At 44.3% G+C, this 15,548-nt stretch overlaps 1 protein-coding gene across 25 annotated transcripts in view; it reads right to left on the minus strand.

Moving 5' to 3' along the window:
- The window catches only part of Ppp2r2b (protein phosphatase 2 regulatory subunit Bbeta), a 291,625-nt gene that overhangs the window by 32,032 nt on the left and 244,045 nt on the right, over window positions 1–15,548 (minus strand). For all 25 annotated transcript variants that reach the window (XM_059245825.1, XM_059245819.1, XM_059245821.1 and 22 more), the window contains one exon: window positions 2,935–3,099. In XM_059245825.1, the coding sequence (XP_059101808.1) occupies window positions 2,935–3,099 (165 nt within the window). The remainder of the gene's footprint in view (window positions 1–2,934; window positions 3,100–15,548) is intronic.

A 15,548-nucleotide genomic window follows, 5' to 3' on the forward strand; every position in this document is an offset into this window, starting at 1 on the left:
GGTACATGCATGCCCGCATTCACACACATGCCCCCACTAAATAAAATTGAAAAATTGAAAAATGGAATTGTGAGACAGTAACATTTTGCTGTTAGTCAGTTAGGGGCACTTGACTAAAGCGTCTTTGGTAAGTGAATACACCTTCTCTCATAGGTCTATGTACCATCCACCTGTCTCTCTCCCACAAGTGCTCAATCTGGCTCCACAGCAGTCATATGATAATTGAGGGTTAGGGTGGAAGGGTGTTCCAGACAAGAGGAAGAACTTATGCAAAAACCCTGGGGCAGGAAGGGGCTAAAAATGTTGGTGGTACAGGAAAAGGGCCAGTGTGGTCAGGTTCCCTGAAGCCTGGAGGGTGGTGACGGGGTCAGAAGATGATCCTTGTGGGTGCAGGACAGGAGCTCAGGTTTTAACTCTTACAGTTTTTAGGCTGGCTTTCATAAACCTGGCCAGTTCCTTCACCCACTTCCCAGGACATGTGTGGAAAGAAAGAAGCAGGGTCAGCCCAGCAGAGCCTCACTGTATCAGCACCCTTTGTCTCAGGCGCCTCAGACTACCAATGCAAACACCTCACTGCCGCCAGAAGCAATGGAAAAAAAAAATCAGAAAATAGAGAGGGAGAGGGCAAATCATCCCTTCCAACCCCTGCTGAGCATGCAGAGTGAGGGACATATGGAAATTAATATATTCGGCTCTGATAACACGGTTTTCCTCGGCGTTTTGATTAAACGCCGACGGTTATTAAATACCCTCCTCCTCCGTGCTTGTCTCAGAAAGCCAATGTTGCTTTTCATTTTGAACTCTGATGAACTGTCTTGTGCCTCTCACACACCTCAGCTGAGCCTCAGCCCACTGCAGGCTGGCATTGGAGGAGAATGGAGAAAATCAATATGAGATGTCAGGCAGGAGGTCAGAACACAGGCCTCCCCAGTTGGCAGGAGCTGGGGCTGGGTGGCTTTGGAACAAAAAGAGGTGTGCCCTGAAGAAGGTCAGCTTTTTGGCCCAGTCAGGAAAATGAATCTATTCCTTCTTAATTAGATTAACAGGCAGTGAAGAGCTGGGCTAGGCTGGAGGGGGTAATGGGCAGGTTTGATGAAGGCTTGCAATGCACTCACTCACTAGCTCCTGGGTCTCCCTAAGGACTGTCCTCGGGACTTTGATTTTGTAGGGGTGTGTGGCACCAGGGTTGGAGAGAGCAGCAAACCCTGGGTGTGTGTCCTGATGGTCTTCCTGCTTCTGTGGGCACAGATGACCCTTCCTTGTACTCTTTTCACTCCTTGGCCTTTGCATTTCAGATCAGTAATCAATGCTTTGTAAGGCCCCCATGATGCTAACTGACAGTCTAACACACTACTCTTTCATGCCACTCAGCACACCGGCCATGCTCTATTTGTTTGTGATTCTCTAATGGAGGCAGGTGTCTTTAATCTTCAGCGTGCTTAATTTTCTCTGTCAACTTGACTGGTCACAGGTGCTCAGCTTCTTGGTCTGACATTCTGGTGTTTCTGCAAGGGTGTTTTGGGATAAGTTTAACATTTAAATTAATAGACTGAATAAATATTGACCTCTTAATGTGGATGAGCCTCATCCAATCAGGTGAAGGGCTGATTGGCAGAAAGTGTTGGTCCTCTTGTGAGTGTCAGAGACTCTCTCCACCCGACTGATTTTGGGGTTGTGATGATTACCCATTGGAGTTGAATTGAGGCTCTTGGGTCTTCAGCCTGGTGGCATGTGGAATGGAAGACCGTCCCCAATCCCAGAACTTTAGCTTGCTGACTGCAGCAGATCTCAGGACTCAATCTTCATATGTGAGCCAGTTCCTAATAATAAATCTCTTTATACATGCCACCCACCATTTCCCCTTCTCTGCAAGACCTTGCTAATACAGTGAGCTCCAAGAGACAGAGAGAAGAACATCTGCTTTTGCTCATCCTTGTGTCTCCAGAGTTGGATATATCTGGCATATGGTACATGCTTGGTGAATACCAATAGTGAATGATGGGACCTCCTGTATCTGGCAAAAGGGTAGAGGTTCTGACTACCTTACAGCCGCAGGCTTTGGGGCTTCTGGAGGAAGATGGAAACCATTCTGGTTGCCATCTATTGCACCCGCCTCATGCTCAGAAGACACCAGCACTGCCTTATTCATGTAACACTGTTAATCTCTTCTGCCCATATGCCCTGGGAGGACTGTGGGGCTCAGGAGCATTGCCTGAGGTCACATAGGCACCAAGTGCCAGGGTTTAGCTCTACTCCCCAAGTACCGTTCATTCTAAACCATTCTTACTTAAAAGCCTCTGAGAGCCTTGTCCATTCTCCAGCTTGAGTTCTGGGCTCAGCAATTTTCCCAATCAGTTCACAGTTCATTCCTCTGCATTCAGGACTCATGTGGGCCTGCCTGACTCTAAAGTCCAGGCTAGTATCTGTCACATTGGCTGGGAGGGCATTACAGCTTCTTAGGGCCCCTCAGAAATATCTTCAGCCGGTGGTCCACCTACCTGGTTCCATATTCACTTACCAGAAAGAACCTGTCTCTTAAGGTAGCTCATGTTACCTCACACACACACAGCAGGTCCCAAACTGAACACAAATGCTTCATACCTAGTATGACTTCCCATAGCCCCCATCCCGCATGCCATTTATATCAGTCATTGGGCGTGTCCTCCTCCCCCCCTTCCCCTACCCCTGCATTTACGCCTATCTCCTTCCTTCCCTGCTTTGCCTACCCAGAGGTTCTCAACCTGTGGGTCATGACCCCTTTGGGGGGGTTTGCATATCAGATATTTATATTATGATTCACAACAGTAGCAAAATTACAGCTATGAAGTAGCAATAAAAATAATTTTCTGATGCCGGGTGGCAGTGGCGCACGCCCTTAATCCCAGCACTCACCCTTCCCCTCCTTCCACCCCGGGCCCTTGTGCTGATACTCACACTTGGTGTGCCTGTCACACAGGGCGGATGCCCGCATGTCGCACAGCCGGATTGTCCCCTTGCTGCTGCTGTATACAAAGGTGTTGCAGTGGTGGGGGTGGAACTCGGCCGCGGTGATCACCTCTGTGAGCTCCTCCATGTTGGCTGGCTTGATGTCCACGATATCTGGCACAGACGAGTCAAGGAGGACCGAGGGGAAGGGGCCCGAGGTTGGGGCCTTAGCAGCCCTTGCTGTGAGTGCTACGGGAACATTTACCACGCACGGGGGCATCTCAAGGGGAGGCTGTTAGCCGAGGAGCAGGCAGCGGTAAATTCTGGCAGCTGAGGCTCAGGGACTTTAAGGGATGGGGGCTGCCCAGTAGTCAGAGGGAGAATTTAGGTCTAAGCTGGGTGTGGTGGCTCATGACTCATTACTGAACTCAGGAAGCTGAGGCAAGAGGATTGCTGTGAGTTCCAGTCTAGCCTGGGCCACACTGTGAAACCCTGTCCCAATGAACTTAAGTTTCCTGACTCCTCATCTCTATTTTTTTTTTTTTTTTTGGTTTTTCAAGACAGGATTTCTCTGTGTAGCTTTGCACCTTTCCTGGAACTCACTCTGTAGCCCAGGTGGGCCTCAAACTCACAGAGATCCACCTGCATCTGCCTTCCGAGTGCTGGGATTAAAGGCATGCACCACCTCCGCCCGGCCCCCATCTCTGTTTTATCTTCTGTGACATGTAGAAGACAAACTCATACTTGGCCATGAGATCACCTGAGAGTGTTTCCCACTCTACAGCAATAGCTCAGGATCCAGCTAGGCCCACTCTAGCCAAACTATTGAATTTGAACTCTTACTGGGATCTCTGGGGTAATTAATGAAACCTACAACAGGCTGCAAATCATCTCCCACAAACTATCCATATAACAGCAGCAGCAGCTGCCACTCATGAGGGTTTGTTAAGGAGCCTCTCAGTGCACATATCCTGAACTCTGTCTCACTTTATCCTTCTAACAACACTATGAATAACATGCTTTACACCCACTTTCAGGGCTGGAAGTGGGGGCTCTGTGAGCATTCCAGAAGTTTCCGCAAGAGACAAGGCTAACGGGCTGGGGAGATACTCAGCAGGCGAAGGTGCTTGCTGCTAAGCCTGACTGATCTGAGTTTGATCTCTGGGACCCACAGAGTAGGAGACAGTTAACTTCCACAAGCTGTATTCTGACTTCCACAGGCATGCTGAGGAACACGTTCACTACTCACCTACACATACACACACACAGACACTATCTCTCTATCTCTATCTCTGTCTATCTCTGTCTATCTATCTATCTATCTATCTATCTATCTATCTATCTATCTATCTATCTATCTACCTACCTACCTACCTATCTATCTATCTATCTATCTATCAATCAATCAATCAATCAATCAATCAATCTGCATCAATCACCAGCCACAGGTAGTGATTGACAATACTGGGACTTCTCTCCAGGTGCAAAGCCTGAGAGATTTCACAATTGCCCAGTTTTTCTCCTTTGAGATGAACAGGCCTTTTAGTCCACAAGCTGTGATTTGCTAGCGCTGGGGTGTTGGGTGGGAGCTTAAGTGTCAGAAAGATTCCATCTATGTGTAGTGAGGGATTTGGGATCATGGGGGATATACTCAGTTTTAGCCTCCAAGTTCCCACCTCCCCAGTATATTCCTTTGTTATATATATATATATATATATATATATATATATATATATATATATATATAATATATATATTATACATATGTAATATATATATATACATCTATATGCATATATATTTTGAAGCTATATCCTTGTATATCAGAATGAAACATTTAGATTTTTATTTACAAAGGCAATTCAGTGGAGATAAAAAACAAATTCTTTCCAAAGGATACATAGCAGAAGTGAAGGAATTGGCTTGCATATGCCCTATCATATCCCTACCAAGAGTCTGGGAGGCTCCTGGCTGGAGCTGAGGTTATGTCTGGGGATGAGCTGTGTTTTGTTATGTGGATATTGGGGTGCAGCAAAGCTGAGCAAGAGGACCTGCATTTCCCTGACTCCACTACTCCACTTTTGCCCTACCACCAGTTTTTTCTTTAGATTGCCTCACTTTTTCATCTCGTCTAAGCATTAAGCCAACATTCATGAAATGATGGGTTTCATCATCCACGTGAAAATAAACACATAGTGATTAAAATGAAAATGTGTGGGCCAGGAATCTTTGTGCCACGCTTTTGGAAAAAAACGTGTTGCATGAACGTTTTGAACAGTAGCTTGACACAGACCATTCTAGAGATGCTTTTGCCTAAGCAAGCAACACAGCTCCCTCTTTGGCATGGACACAGGCATGAACACGCAATATGCTCATATTTTTAGCCCTAGTAGCACCAATTAGGTAGCCATGTACTAACTAATCTAGACACATACCAGCAAACACCACCTAGGTTCCTGCTAGAGCTGTTGCTGCATGGGATTTGTTTCAATGGCTTTGCACCAGGCTGTGCCTCTTGCTATTTATCTCTTAGGCATCCTGTTGCATTCTTTCTAAAATTAGCACGGGCCTGTGCTAACATTGCCTTTTGGCACATTTTCATCTACCAAAACCAGACGCAAAGATGACTTGGTTCAGCAGGGCAAGTGTATTCCTGGATTAATAAAACACTACCTCTCAACTCAGCCTCTGCATTTGGTATATACACCTGGAGCACACACCCAAACAGCTTGAGAGGGGCTGCAGGCTGTAGCTCTGATGTGCTTTCTGGCTGCTGACCTGCGCCTTGGGCTTGGTGTGCATGCCATTGGATAGGGTAAGCAGAGGTTCTTGTTCAGTTGCTCTCAGATTCCATCAAAAAGTGCCTCCCTACTGTATGGTGCCAGCAAGCATGTTTTTCTTTTTTTCCAAAGGAGAGAAAATCTGGTGTCAGCTTTCTCAGCCTCTACCAGTATAGCTCAGCAAACAAACTGCCCTGGAAGAGATCTTTGCTGTGTGGGCGAGGGAGGTGCTACAGCCACAGTTATTTTTTTTTTCCTACCTAAAAATAAAGTCCCAAAGTCAGAAGATGAGAAAACAAAGTGCCTTAGCACGTCTGTGCCTCCGGGAGTATCCTCCCACCATCGAGGATGTCTTCCTGGAGCAGTGCCTGGTGGATCTGCCTCTACCCGCTGTTTCTAGATCTGTCCCACCTCCCACCCACCCTTCATCTGAAGTCAGTGGTGATATATTGTGTACCCTAATAAACTTGCCTGAGGATCAGAGGACAGAGCCAGCCACTAGACTAGACACAGAGGCCAGGCAGTGGTGGCACACACCCTTAATCCTATCACTTGGGAGGCAGAAATCCATCTGGATCTCTGTGAGTTCAAGGCCACACTGGAAACAGAGCCAGGCAGTGGTGGCACATACCTTTAATCCCAGTACTGGGAAGCGCACATGCCTTTAATCCCAGGAAGTGATGTCTGGGCAGAAAAAGATATGTAGGGCATGAGGAAACAGGAACTCACTCTCTGTAGGCTGAGGATTTCGTGGAGGTAAGAACTAGTGGCTGGCTCCTCTGCTTCTCTGATCTTTCAGCTTTCACCCCGATATCTGGCTTTGGGTTTTTTTTTTAATTTTTTTTTTATTTTTTATTTTTTTATTATTAAAAGACCATTTAGGATTCGAACAACAGAAGCCACTTGATTCTTCTTCAAGGTCTGAGTCTCCCTCCTGATACAGTGCTTGGGTTGGATTCAGGTTTGGCCAAGGGAAGAAGCCATGATTCTTTTTTTAGCATAATCGCTAGTAGCTGGTGTCTACCAGATGTTGAGCATGCCTGGGCTAAGTGTCTTATAGTCTCATTTGATGTTGAGCATGCCTGGGCTAAGTGTCTTATAGTCTCATTTGATGTTGAGCATGCCTGGGCTAAGTGTCTTATAGTCTCATTTGTCCTTCATTCCAGGCAGATGAAGTCAGTACCATTAATAATCCTGTTTTACAGCTGACAAAACAGATGAGATAAATTTTTCTTTCTAATCAGGAAAAGCTTTTGTTCTTTGCCATTTTCATCCATGTATTCATTACATTCAGGTTCCTTTTGACCCCGCCCTCCTCTGTCTCCCTCCTGTTCCTATCAACCTCTCATTTTTTTTTTTTTTTTGAACAGGCTGGCCTCGAACTCAGAGATCTGCCTGCCTCTGCCTCTAAAGTACTGGGATTAAAAGTGTGCACCACCACTGCCCGCCCTTCATCCTTTATGTTCCTTTTCTATATTCATATGCTTTTTTATTTTCTTTGAGACCTAATGAGCTTACCAGAGGTCACCTGCGTGACTGTGGCTTTGCATTATTTATTTGTGTGTATATGCGCACACATGTGCCAAGGTGCACAAAGGACATTGGTGGAGTTGACTTTTCTCCTTCCATTGCGTGGATCTGGGGGATCGAACTCAGGCCATCAGTCTTGGTGGCAAGAGACTTGCTGAGACATTTTTCTGACCTCTGAGATAAATGTCTTAGGGCCATAGGACTGTATGGGTAGAGCTGGGATTTACACTCAGGCTTGTGTAAGGATTCTTTACATGCAGCCACACTGCATTTTATGAGGAATGGCCCCACCAGACCAGTTTCCCTGCGTGGGTTTAGCTGGCTCTAGAGGAACAATGACTGGCTCCCCAGATGGGGCTCTATCTCCTTTGAATTATGCCCCTGAAAGCTCCACCAACTACATTTCCAGGATGATATTTTCCAGAACCAGAATTTTTATGTCCTATGATATAATTGATTTGCTTGAACTAGAAGCTGGGACAAAAACCTGACAAGGGCTTTCTTGTCCTGTTTTCTAAGGGAAGACTTGGCTGAATTCTAAAAATGTGGGAGAGAGTCTAGTTGGCAAAATTTGATGTCTTCTGAGGAAGATCGGAGGAGAGCCACACGGATGCCCAGAAACCCAGGCCATCTCTCTCTCGGGTTCCAAAGGGAGATGTGTGGCTTCAGCATACATGCTTCCCCCTTCATACTGGGAAGGAGGGGGAAAGGCGCTAAGCAATGGAAGGTGCCCTGTATTTCTGGAAAATGGGAGGATGTATTTTGACAGTCAGTTTTCTCCGTCTGATCCTTTGGAGCACTCTGTCTAAATTATTTCCCTGTTGTTCCAAAGAACTAAACAGCAAAAGATATCACTGGGCTCGTGCCTAATATACAACCCAGACAGCCAACAGATTGCCATTAAATTAACCCTGAGGCCTGACAGGTCTGTTCCTTTTGACCCCAACTGCTTGGGCCATTCCTTATTAATGCTAAACCCAGGCAAATTACCTCGACTCACAAAAGGGGTTAATCTGGCACTGGGGTGGGGGGCAACTCTGGAGACAGCTCTGAGGATAAGACGGGGCATAGCCAGCCTGGCAGCTGAGCTCCATGCTTGCAAGGCAGACGGCGGGAAGGTGAGGGCACTGCTGTGCCAGGCAGTTGCCTAAGGCATCATTGAAAGTAATAATTGAAGACATCAGGAGGTCACCTCTTCAGGGATTGGCTTCGAACAAATAAGCAGCCCAAGCCATAAATTACACCAGCAGTAGGATTGGGGGGGGGGGTAGGCTGATAGAATCAGGGCTGGGTGGTGAAGGGAGAGGGAAGGCTTTCAGTCATTTACACCATCCACCTTTGGAAGACCTGAGCTTTCTATACCTGTCATTCCCCTGCCTCCAGTCAATGGTTACATATGAAAGACTGACAGTAACCTAAATAAATATACAGAAACACATGATAAAGTGAACTTATAAAAAACCTGTCATTAGATTATTTTTGCAGAGAAATGTCCAAGTACATAAAAAAAAATCCACTGCATGCAGAAATGTATCTCTAGGAACATAATGTGGTTTAAGCTTATACCTGGAAGTGATGAGCTTCAAAGCAGGTGGGACATGAAGCTACTTGTGATGATTCTATGAGGATGTATCCATGAGTGTTTTTTTTTAAATATCTGCATTATTCCCATATTTTCATTCAATGAAATAGTAAGATTTTAGAGTATAATGATATTTAAGATAGATTTTATGCTTACCATATATTATTTCAGGTGAGGAAAATTAGGTACAAAATATATACTACAGTCTGATCAAGAAAACATGATGATTAAGAGCAAGAGAAATAGATGGGAAACACAGGATGTCTTGCAGAGAGAACAGATCCCAGAGTCAGAGAATCACCTGTGAGTAAGTGGAGTCCGCTCATCTACTTATTCCATGACATTCCTGGAGAATGGACAATCTGCTAGTGATCTTACGGGTCCAGCGGATATGCCAGTGACCAAAGCAGAAACAATCCCAACCTACAGAGTCTGTATCGGGGGACTGTGGTTGACAGACAAGGTACATCAGTTACATTAGGCAGTGGTCACTGGAAAGTAGAAAGAGAGGAGGATCTCTTTCTCGCTCACTCCCTTTCTCTCTCTCTCTGTGTCTCTATGTCTGTGTGTGTATGTACACGTGTGAGTGTGTACGTATGTGCTTGCGTGTGCACGTGCATGTGAGTGTGTATATGAGTGTGAATGTGTGTGTGCATGAGTGTGTGTGTGTATGGGGGGGAGCGAGAGGTGGGGTATCCCAGACTGAACGGAAGAAAGGCTCCTGACAAATCAAGACTTCAAGTTTCTTAGTTTTTTCCCCTGCTCCCCGCTTTTTTTCTCAACCAATATGGCTGAATTAGCTGGCATTCTCACAACTGAGAGGCAACATCAGTGATGAGGTTATTGGTTATTTTATTTCATTTTCCAAGATCTCTACAATGAATATGTCCTATTAAACCAAGGAAACAACCAGGCCTTAACAATCGGAGCTTCTTTGCTTAGAGTCATGCAGAATCATCCCTGAGAGCTGAGACAGGCCCCTGAGCTCAGGGAGTAGAGTTCAAGAAAACACTGATAAGTACGGTGATGGTAACAAATGTAGCTGGGAGACCATTTTCATTTCTTCTATTTAGCTGAGAGAACTTAAGAAAGTCAGTTTATCTCTCTGGGGTTCAATTTATTTGCCTTCACATGAATAGATTCCTATTAACAATCCCTAAGGATTTTAATTATTAGAAGAGATAATGGAGAAAAAGTATTTAAATCCTCTTCATCTTAGACAGAATCCCATTTTCTAAAGGAAGTACATGTATCCAAGAAAACCATTTCCATGCAGTGTCTTGGGGTCAAAGTGGCTGTTCACAAGTGCCTCTGACTCACTGCACTGATTTTTCTGATACTGACACTTATTTTCCCCAAGACCTGGCTAAGTCAGGCAGGGACAAGAGAGTTGAAGATCCTTGCAGAGTTGTTACACACATAGGCCATGCTACATTTACTGGCTGAGGGTTCTGGGTTTCAAAAGCAGCAGAGGCTGCCTACATGCTCTAGAAAGTCTTCTGGTTCTGAAGTGGGGAAATAGTTGTATGTTGGCTTTGACCTCTGAGACTATTACAGTTGGACCCCCTTTTAGGGGACACACATTACCATGAGATCTTTATTTTTTTGAGATTCAAATTCGATCCTTGACTATTAAGCAGTGATCACAAAGTTCCCAATTTTATCAGCTAAAAGGTCACCAGTAAGGCATTGGTGATTTCTGAGGTAGACTTTAGGGAATATTCATCTTTTGGGAGCTTAAAAAGTCAGTGTGCAAATATCCGCAGAGTATTTGCCATGTGCTAGGCTCAGGCTCATGCTCAGGGACTGACAGATATGCATGATGCCATATTAAGTCTATAGGATGCTTTACAAGACTTTTCTTGCAACACCCTTTATGACTGGGGAACTCTTGAAAACCCCACAACCACAGACTCTTTCTGTGTATAGGTATATGTAAAAAGCCTAAAATTGTGTTATAAAAATTTATAATCCAAGAGTCTGTTCAAATATTGTTTCCATCATGAAACTGTCCGGCTACAGGGACCCTTCCTGTTTGTGCATCCTTGGAGGACACATGTCACATATTATGTGTTTGGTTACATTGGCATGGTTGAATATAGATTATACTATATAAACTCATTTGGAGATAAGCTGCTAAAACTTTAAATCTCAAATATGTTGTAGACTATTATTTTAAGGTGCGTTACTTTTGTTTATGTTGCATTTGTTTAACTCTGTGAAGCTGTGTTACTTTGTCTGTCTAAAATATCTGATGGTCTAATAAAGAGCTGAGTAGCCAATAGCAAGGCAGGAGAAAGGATAGGCAGGGCTGGCAGGCAGAAAGAATATATAGAAGGAGAAATTTGGAAGAAGAAAGAAGAAGGAACAAGAGAACAAAGAGAAGACCCCAGGGGCCAGCCACCCAACTACCCAGCTACAGAGCCAGCTATGGAATAAGAGTGAAAGTAAGATATACAGAAGTAAGAAAAGGAAAAAGCCTAGAGGCAAAAGGTAGATGGGATAATTTAAGTTAAAAAAAAAGGTGGCAAGAAACAAGCCAAGTTAAGGCCAGGCATTTATAATTAAGAATAAGCCTCCATGTGTGATTTATTTGGGAGATGGGTGGCCCACTCCCAAAAAAGCCAAAAGAGCAAAACAATCAACTACACAAATATGACCAGTTATAGAATCTCAAATGCTCTTGAACATAGAAACTCATGTACACAGGGGAAGAGTTGTCTTCCCCCAAAGGCTGTGTGTTTGTCTCTTTCTATGGCACACTTACTCTGATGGCTTTGGGAAATGCTAGCTTCGTTAAATTGACCTTGGGATTCCCTGTCTTCTGTTTCAGACTAGTCTCAATTATAAGGGATAGTCTCTTCAGAAAGTTGGAGGACAAAAGGGAGAAAGTGAGTCATTCACCCACTTACCCAACCTCAGTGTAGCCATGAAGGGATTTTATAGATAAAACTAAAGACCCCTAATCAGTTGAATATGTTAATAAAAAAGGAGACCATGTAGGGTGGGTCTGTCTGGAAGGCATCTATTTACTTCTATTTATTCATTTTTGAGGCAGGGTTTTTCTACTTAGTCTTGGCTATCCCAGAACTTACTTTGTAGATAAGGCTGGTCTCAAACCCAGAGATCCCCCTGCCTCTGCCTCCTAAGTGCTGGGATTAAAGGTGTGCACCACCATGCCTGGCCTAGCTGGGGGACATTTAATAGTGAGCTCAGGGCTGGTTTGAGGATAGGGTCATTTTGGAGAGGGCCTGCCTCCTTCACACAAGGTCCTGGGTTTGATCCCAGCCCTGCATGAACTGGGAGTGGTGGCACAGGGAGGGAAAGGTAGGAGGATCAGAAACTCAAGGTCATCCTTAGCTACAGAACAAGTTTGAGGCTAGCCCAGGCTATGGGAGACCTGCTAAGAGGAAGCTCAGACATTCCTTAAGAGCTGGCAGGTCTACAATTTCTCTCGATGGCTCCTCAGTCTTCCCTCCTGACTGCTGCCCCTGGACAACCTTCCATTCATGCCTGCGGGATTCCATATGCTTGTGATTTTCCATCCCTGACTCCATGTCTTGAACATGGCACATGCCTGGCCAGCTATCCACCTACGAGGCCAATTCACTGGCATGTGTCCATCACTAGTGCTTTAATCATTCATTCTCAGTTCTCATCTTCTAGATTCTTCACCCCAGTTCCACTTCTCTAACTGAACTCCATCCCACTCACCCACCAGATTCCAGGGCTGTGGCACAGGGATGGAGCTGTACTCCCCATGTCATCTCAGTGTGCATAGTAAGTGCTCAGCAGTGTTTATGGCATTTACTTAACTCATTCTTGTGACTTGGGGGGTGGAGTCTCTTCTAAACTTTACATTTCCAAGAGTAGAAAACTCATGGTAGGCACTGTAGGTCAATGAATGAAGTCACCAAGCTGGTAGAATGTGAATTCTATAACCTTTGATTGTCTTAGGAGAAAAAAGTACAAGGCAGCATGGCAGGAAGAAAAGTGGGTTGTGAATGTGCTCTCTGGAATAACAGCTGCCATGCACGGAACCTTCACCCTACACTAGATGCTCTGCATGGCACTTCACAGGGTCGCTCATGTAACCCTCGCAATGACCTCCTGAGACAGGTATCTTATTATTTCTATAAATTGATGATGGAATTGAGAGATAGAGAGATGTCGAATGACCAATCAAGGTTACACACATTTGGGAGCCAGTACTGGGTTTAGGTCTAATGCATCTGACACCTCAGTCTTCAGTCCTGAGTCAGGTGGGGAGTGCACACCTGTAACCCCAGAATTTCAGGAGGCCGATGCAGAAAGATCACCAGTTTGAGGTTAAGCTGGTCTACGAAGTGGGGTCCCATCTCAAAATGACAAAAAGTAAAGCCACAGCCCAATATCTAGGCTGCTACCCTGCTCTGTGGGAACTGAAGAAGTCCAAGAGAGATGCACATGGTCCAACTCCTGTTGTCTGTCCCAACTATAGGAGGCCCAAAAGGCTCATCTCCCGAGGGGAGAGTTTGAGGTATCATTGGTTAGCCTTAGAAATTGGGGCTTAAATCTACAGATTCAGTGCAATCCCCATCAAAATCCCAACACAATTCACAGACTTGGAAAGAACAATACTCAACTTCATATGGAAAAACAAAAGACCCAGGATAGATAAAAGAATCCTATACAATAAAGCAACCTCTGGAGGCATCACCATCCCTGACCTTAAGCTCTACTATAGAGCTATAGTAATAAAAACAGCTTGGTACTGGTATAAAAAACCGACATACAGACCAATGGAATTGAATTGAAGACCCTGACATTAATCCACGCACATATGAACACCTGATTTTTGACAAAGAAGCCAAAACTATACAATGGAAAAAAGAAAGTGTCTTCAACAAATGGTGCTGGTATAACTGGATGTTCAATATGTAAAAGATTACAAATAGTTCCATATCTGTCACCATGCACAAAACTCAAGTCTAAGTGGATCAAAGACCTCAACATAAGTCCAATTACACTGAACTTGATAGAAGAAAAAGTAGGAAGTACTCTTGAACACATTGGCACAGGAGATCACTTCCTAAATATAATACCAGCAGCACAGACACTGAGAACAACAATTAATAAATGGGACCTCTTGAAACTTAGAAGCTTTTGTAGAGCAAAAGACACGGTCAATAAGACAAAAAGACAGCCTACAGAATGGGAAAAGACCTTCACCAACCCCACATCTGACAGAGGACTGATTTCCAAAGTATATAAAGAACTCAAGAAACAAGACATCAAAATACTGAACAATTCAATTAAAAAATGGGCAAAAGAGCTAAACAGAATTCTCAAAAGAAGAATCTCAAATGGCTGAAAGACATTTAAAGAAATGTTCAACATCCTTGCATCAGAGAAATGCAAATCAAAACAACTCTGATTTACCACCTTACACCTGTCAGAATGGCCATGATCAAAAACACTAATGACAGTCAATGTTGGAGAGGATGCGGAGCAAAGGGAACACTCCTCCACTGTTGGTGTGGGTGCAAATTTGTACAACCACTGTGGAAATCAATATGGCGGTTTCTCAGAAAATTGGGAATCGATCTACCTCAAGACCCAGCCATACCAGTCTTGGGCATATACCCAAGGAATGCTCAATCATACCACAAAGATACATGCTCAACTATATTCATAGCAGCACTATTTGTAATAGTCAGAACCTGGAAACAACCTAGATGCCCGTCAACTGAAGAAAGGATTAAGAAAATGTGGTACACATACACAATGGAGTACTACTCAGCAGAGAAAAACAATGACAGCATGAAATTTGCAGACAAGTGGATGGAACTAGAAAATATCATCCTGAGTGAGGTAACCCAAACCCAGAAGGATTTGTATGTACTCACTCATAAGTGGATACTAGATATAAAGCAAAGAACAATCAGACTGCAACCCACAGAACCAGGGACGCTACCTAGCAGGGGGGACCCTAGGATGACTGTGGCTTATAATAAGTTTTGGTTTTATTCAATCACTGGGTAAGCCTCAGTGAAACATTTCACTATTAGGATAAGAATTTGTACTGTATCAAGCTGATAATAGGAAAAAATAAATAAAAAAATAAAATAATAAAAAAGAAATAAAATAAAACAAAACAAAAAAAGAAATTGGGGTGTAGCATCTACACAAGTAAGGCAACTGGCTTGGGGAAACCTAGAGTTGCTTTCAGTATGGGGGTGGGTGCTGTCTCAGCACATGCAGGCTATACACTGGGTTTGTCATCAAAGAGATGCTCTTCAGGGCCAGGGATACAGTTCAGTGGTAAAGCAATTATCTAGCATGCATGAAGCTTGATCACAGCACCAGAAAGAGGGGAAGGTGTGATCTTATTTTATATGAAATGCCAGCCTAAAATTAATTTGTGCCTTTGCTCCCAATAGTGGGATGAAAGACATCGTAAGAAGCAAGGAGAAGTGTGTATCAGGCTTCCATGTCTTCCCCCAGGCTTGCCTGGCCTTGACCCATTAGTGCAAAGGGGGGGTGGGAGGGGGCAGCTGTCCATGGTGTGACCAAGTGATGTACTAGATGCTAGAAATTAGAGTTGAGACTGTGCATCCTTGATGGGGCAAGGTGACAAATGAAGCCACCTTCCAAGGATGCTGGGAGCAAGGTGAAAATATCCAGTTTTTTTTTTCTTTTAGAGGCATCCTAGAGTCAACTTATACAAGGAGTAACCTCACCTAAGCTTT

Source organism: Peromyscus eremicus, chromosome 19 (assembly GCF_949786415.1).
Source record: "Peromyscus eremicus chromosome 19, PerEre_H2_v1, whole genome shotgun sequence".
NCBI lineage: Eukaryota > Metazoa > Chordata > Mammalia > Rodentia > Cricetidae > Peromyscus > Peromyscus eremicus.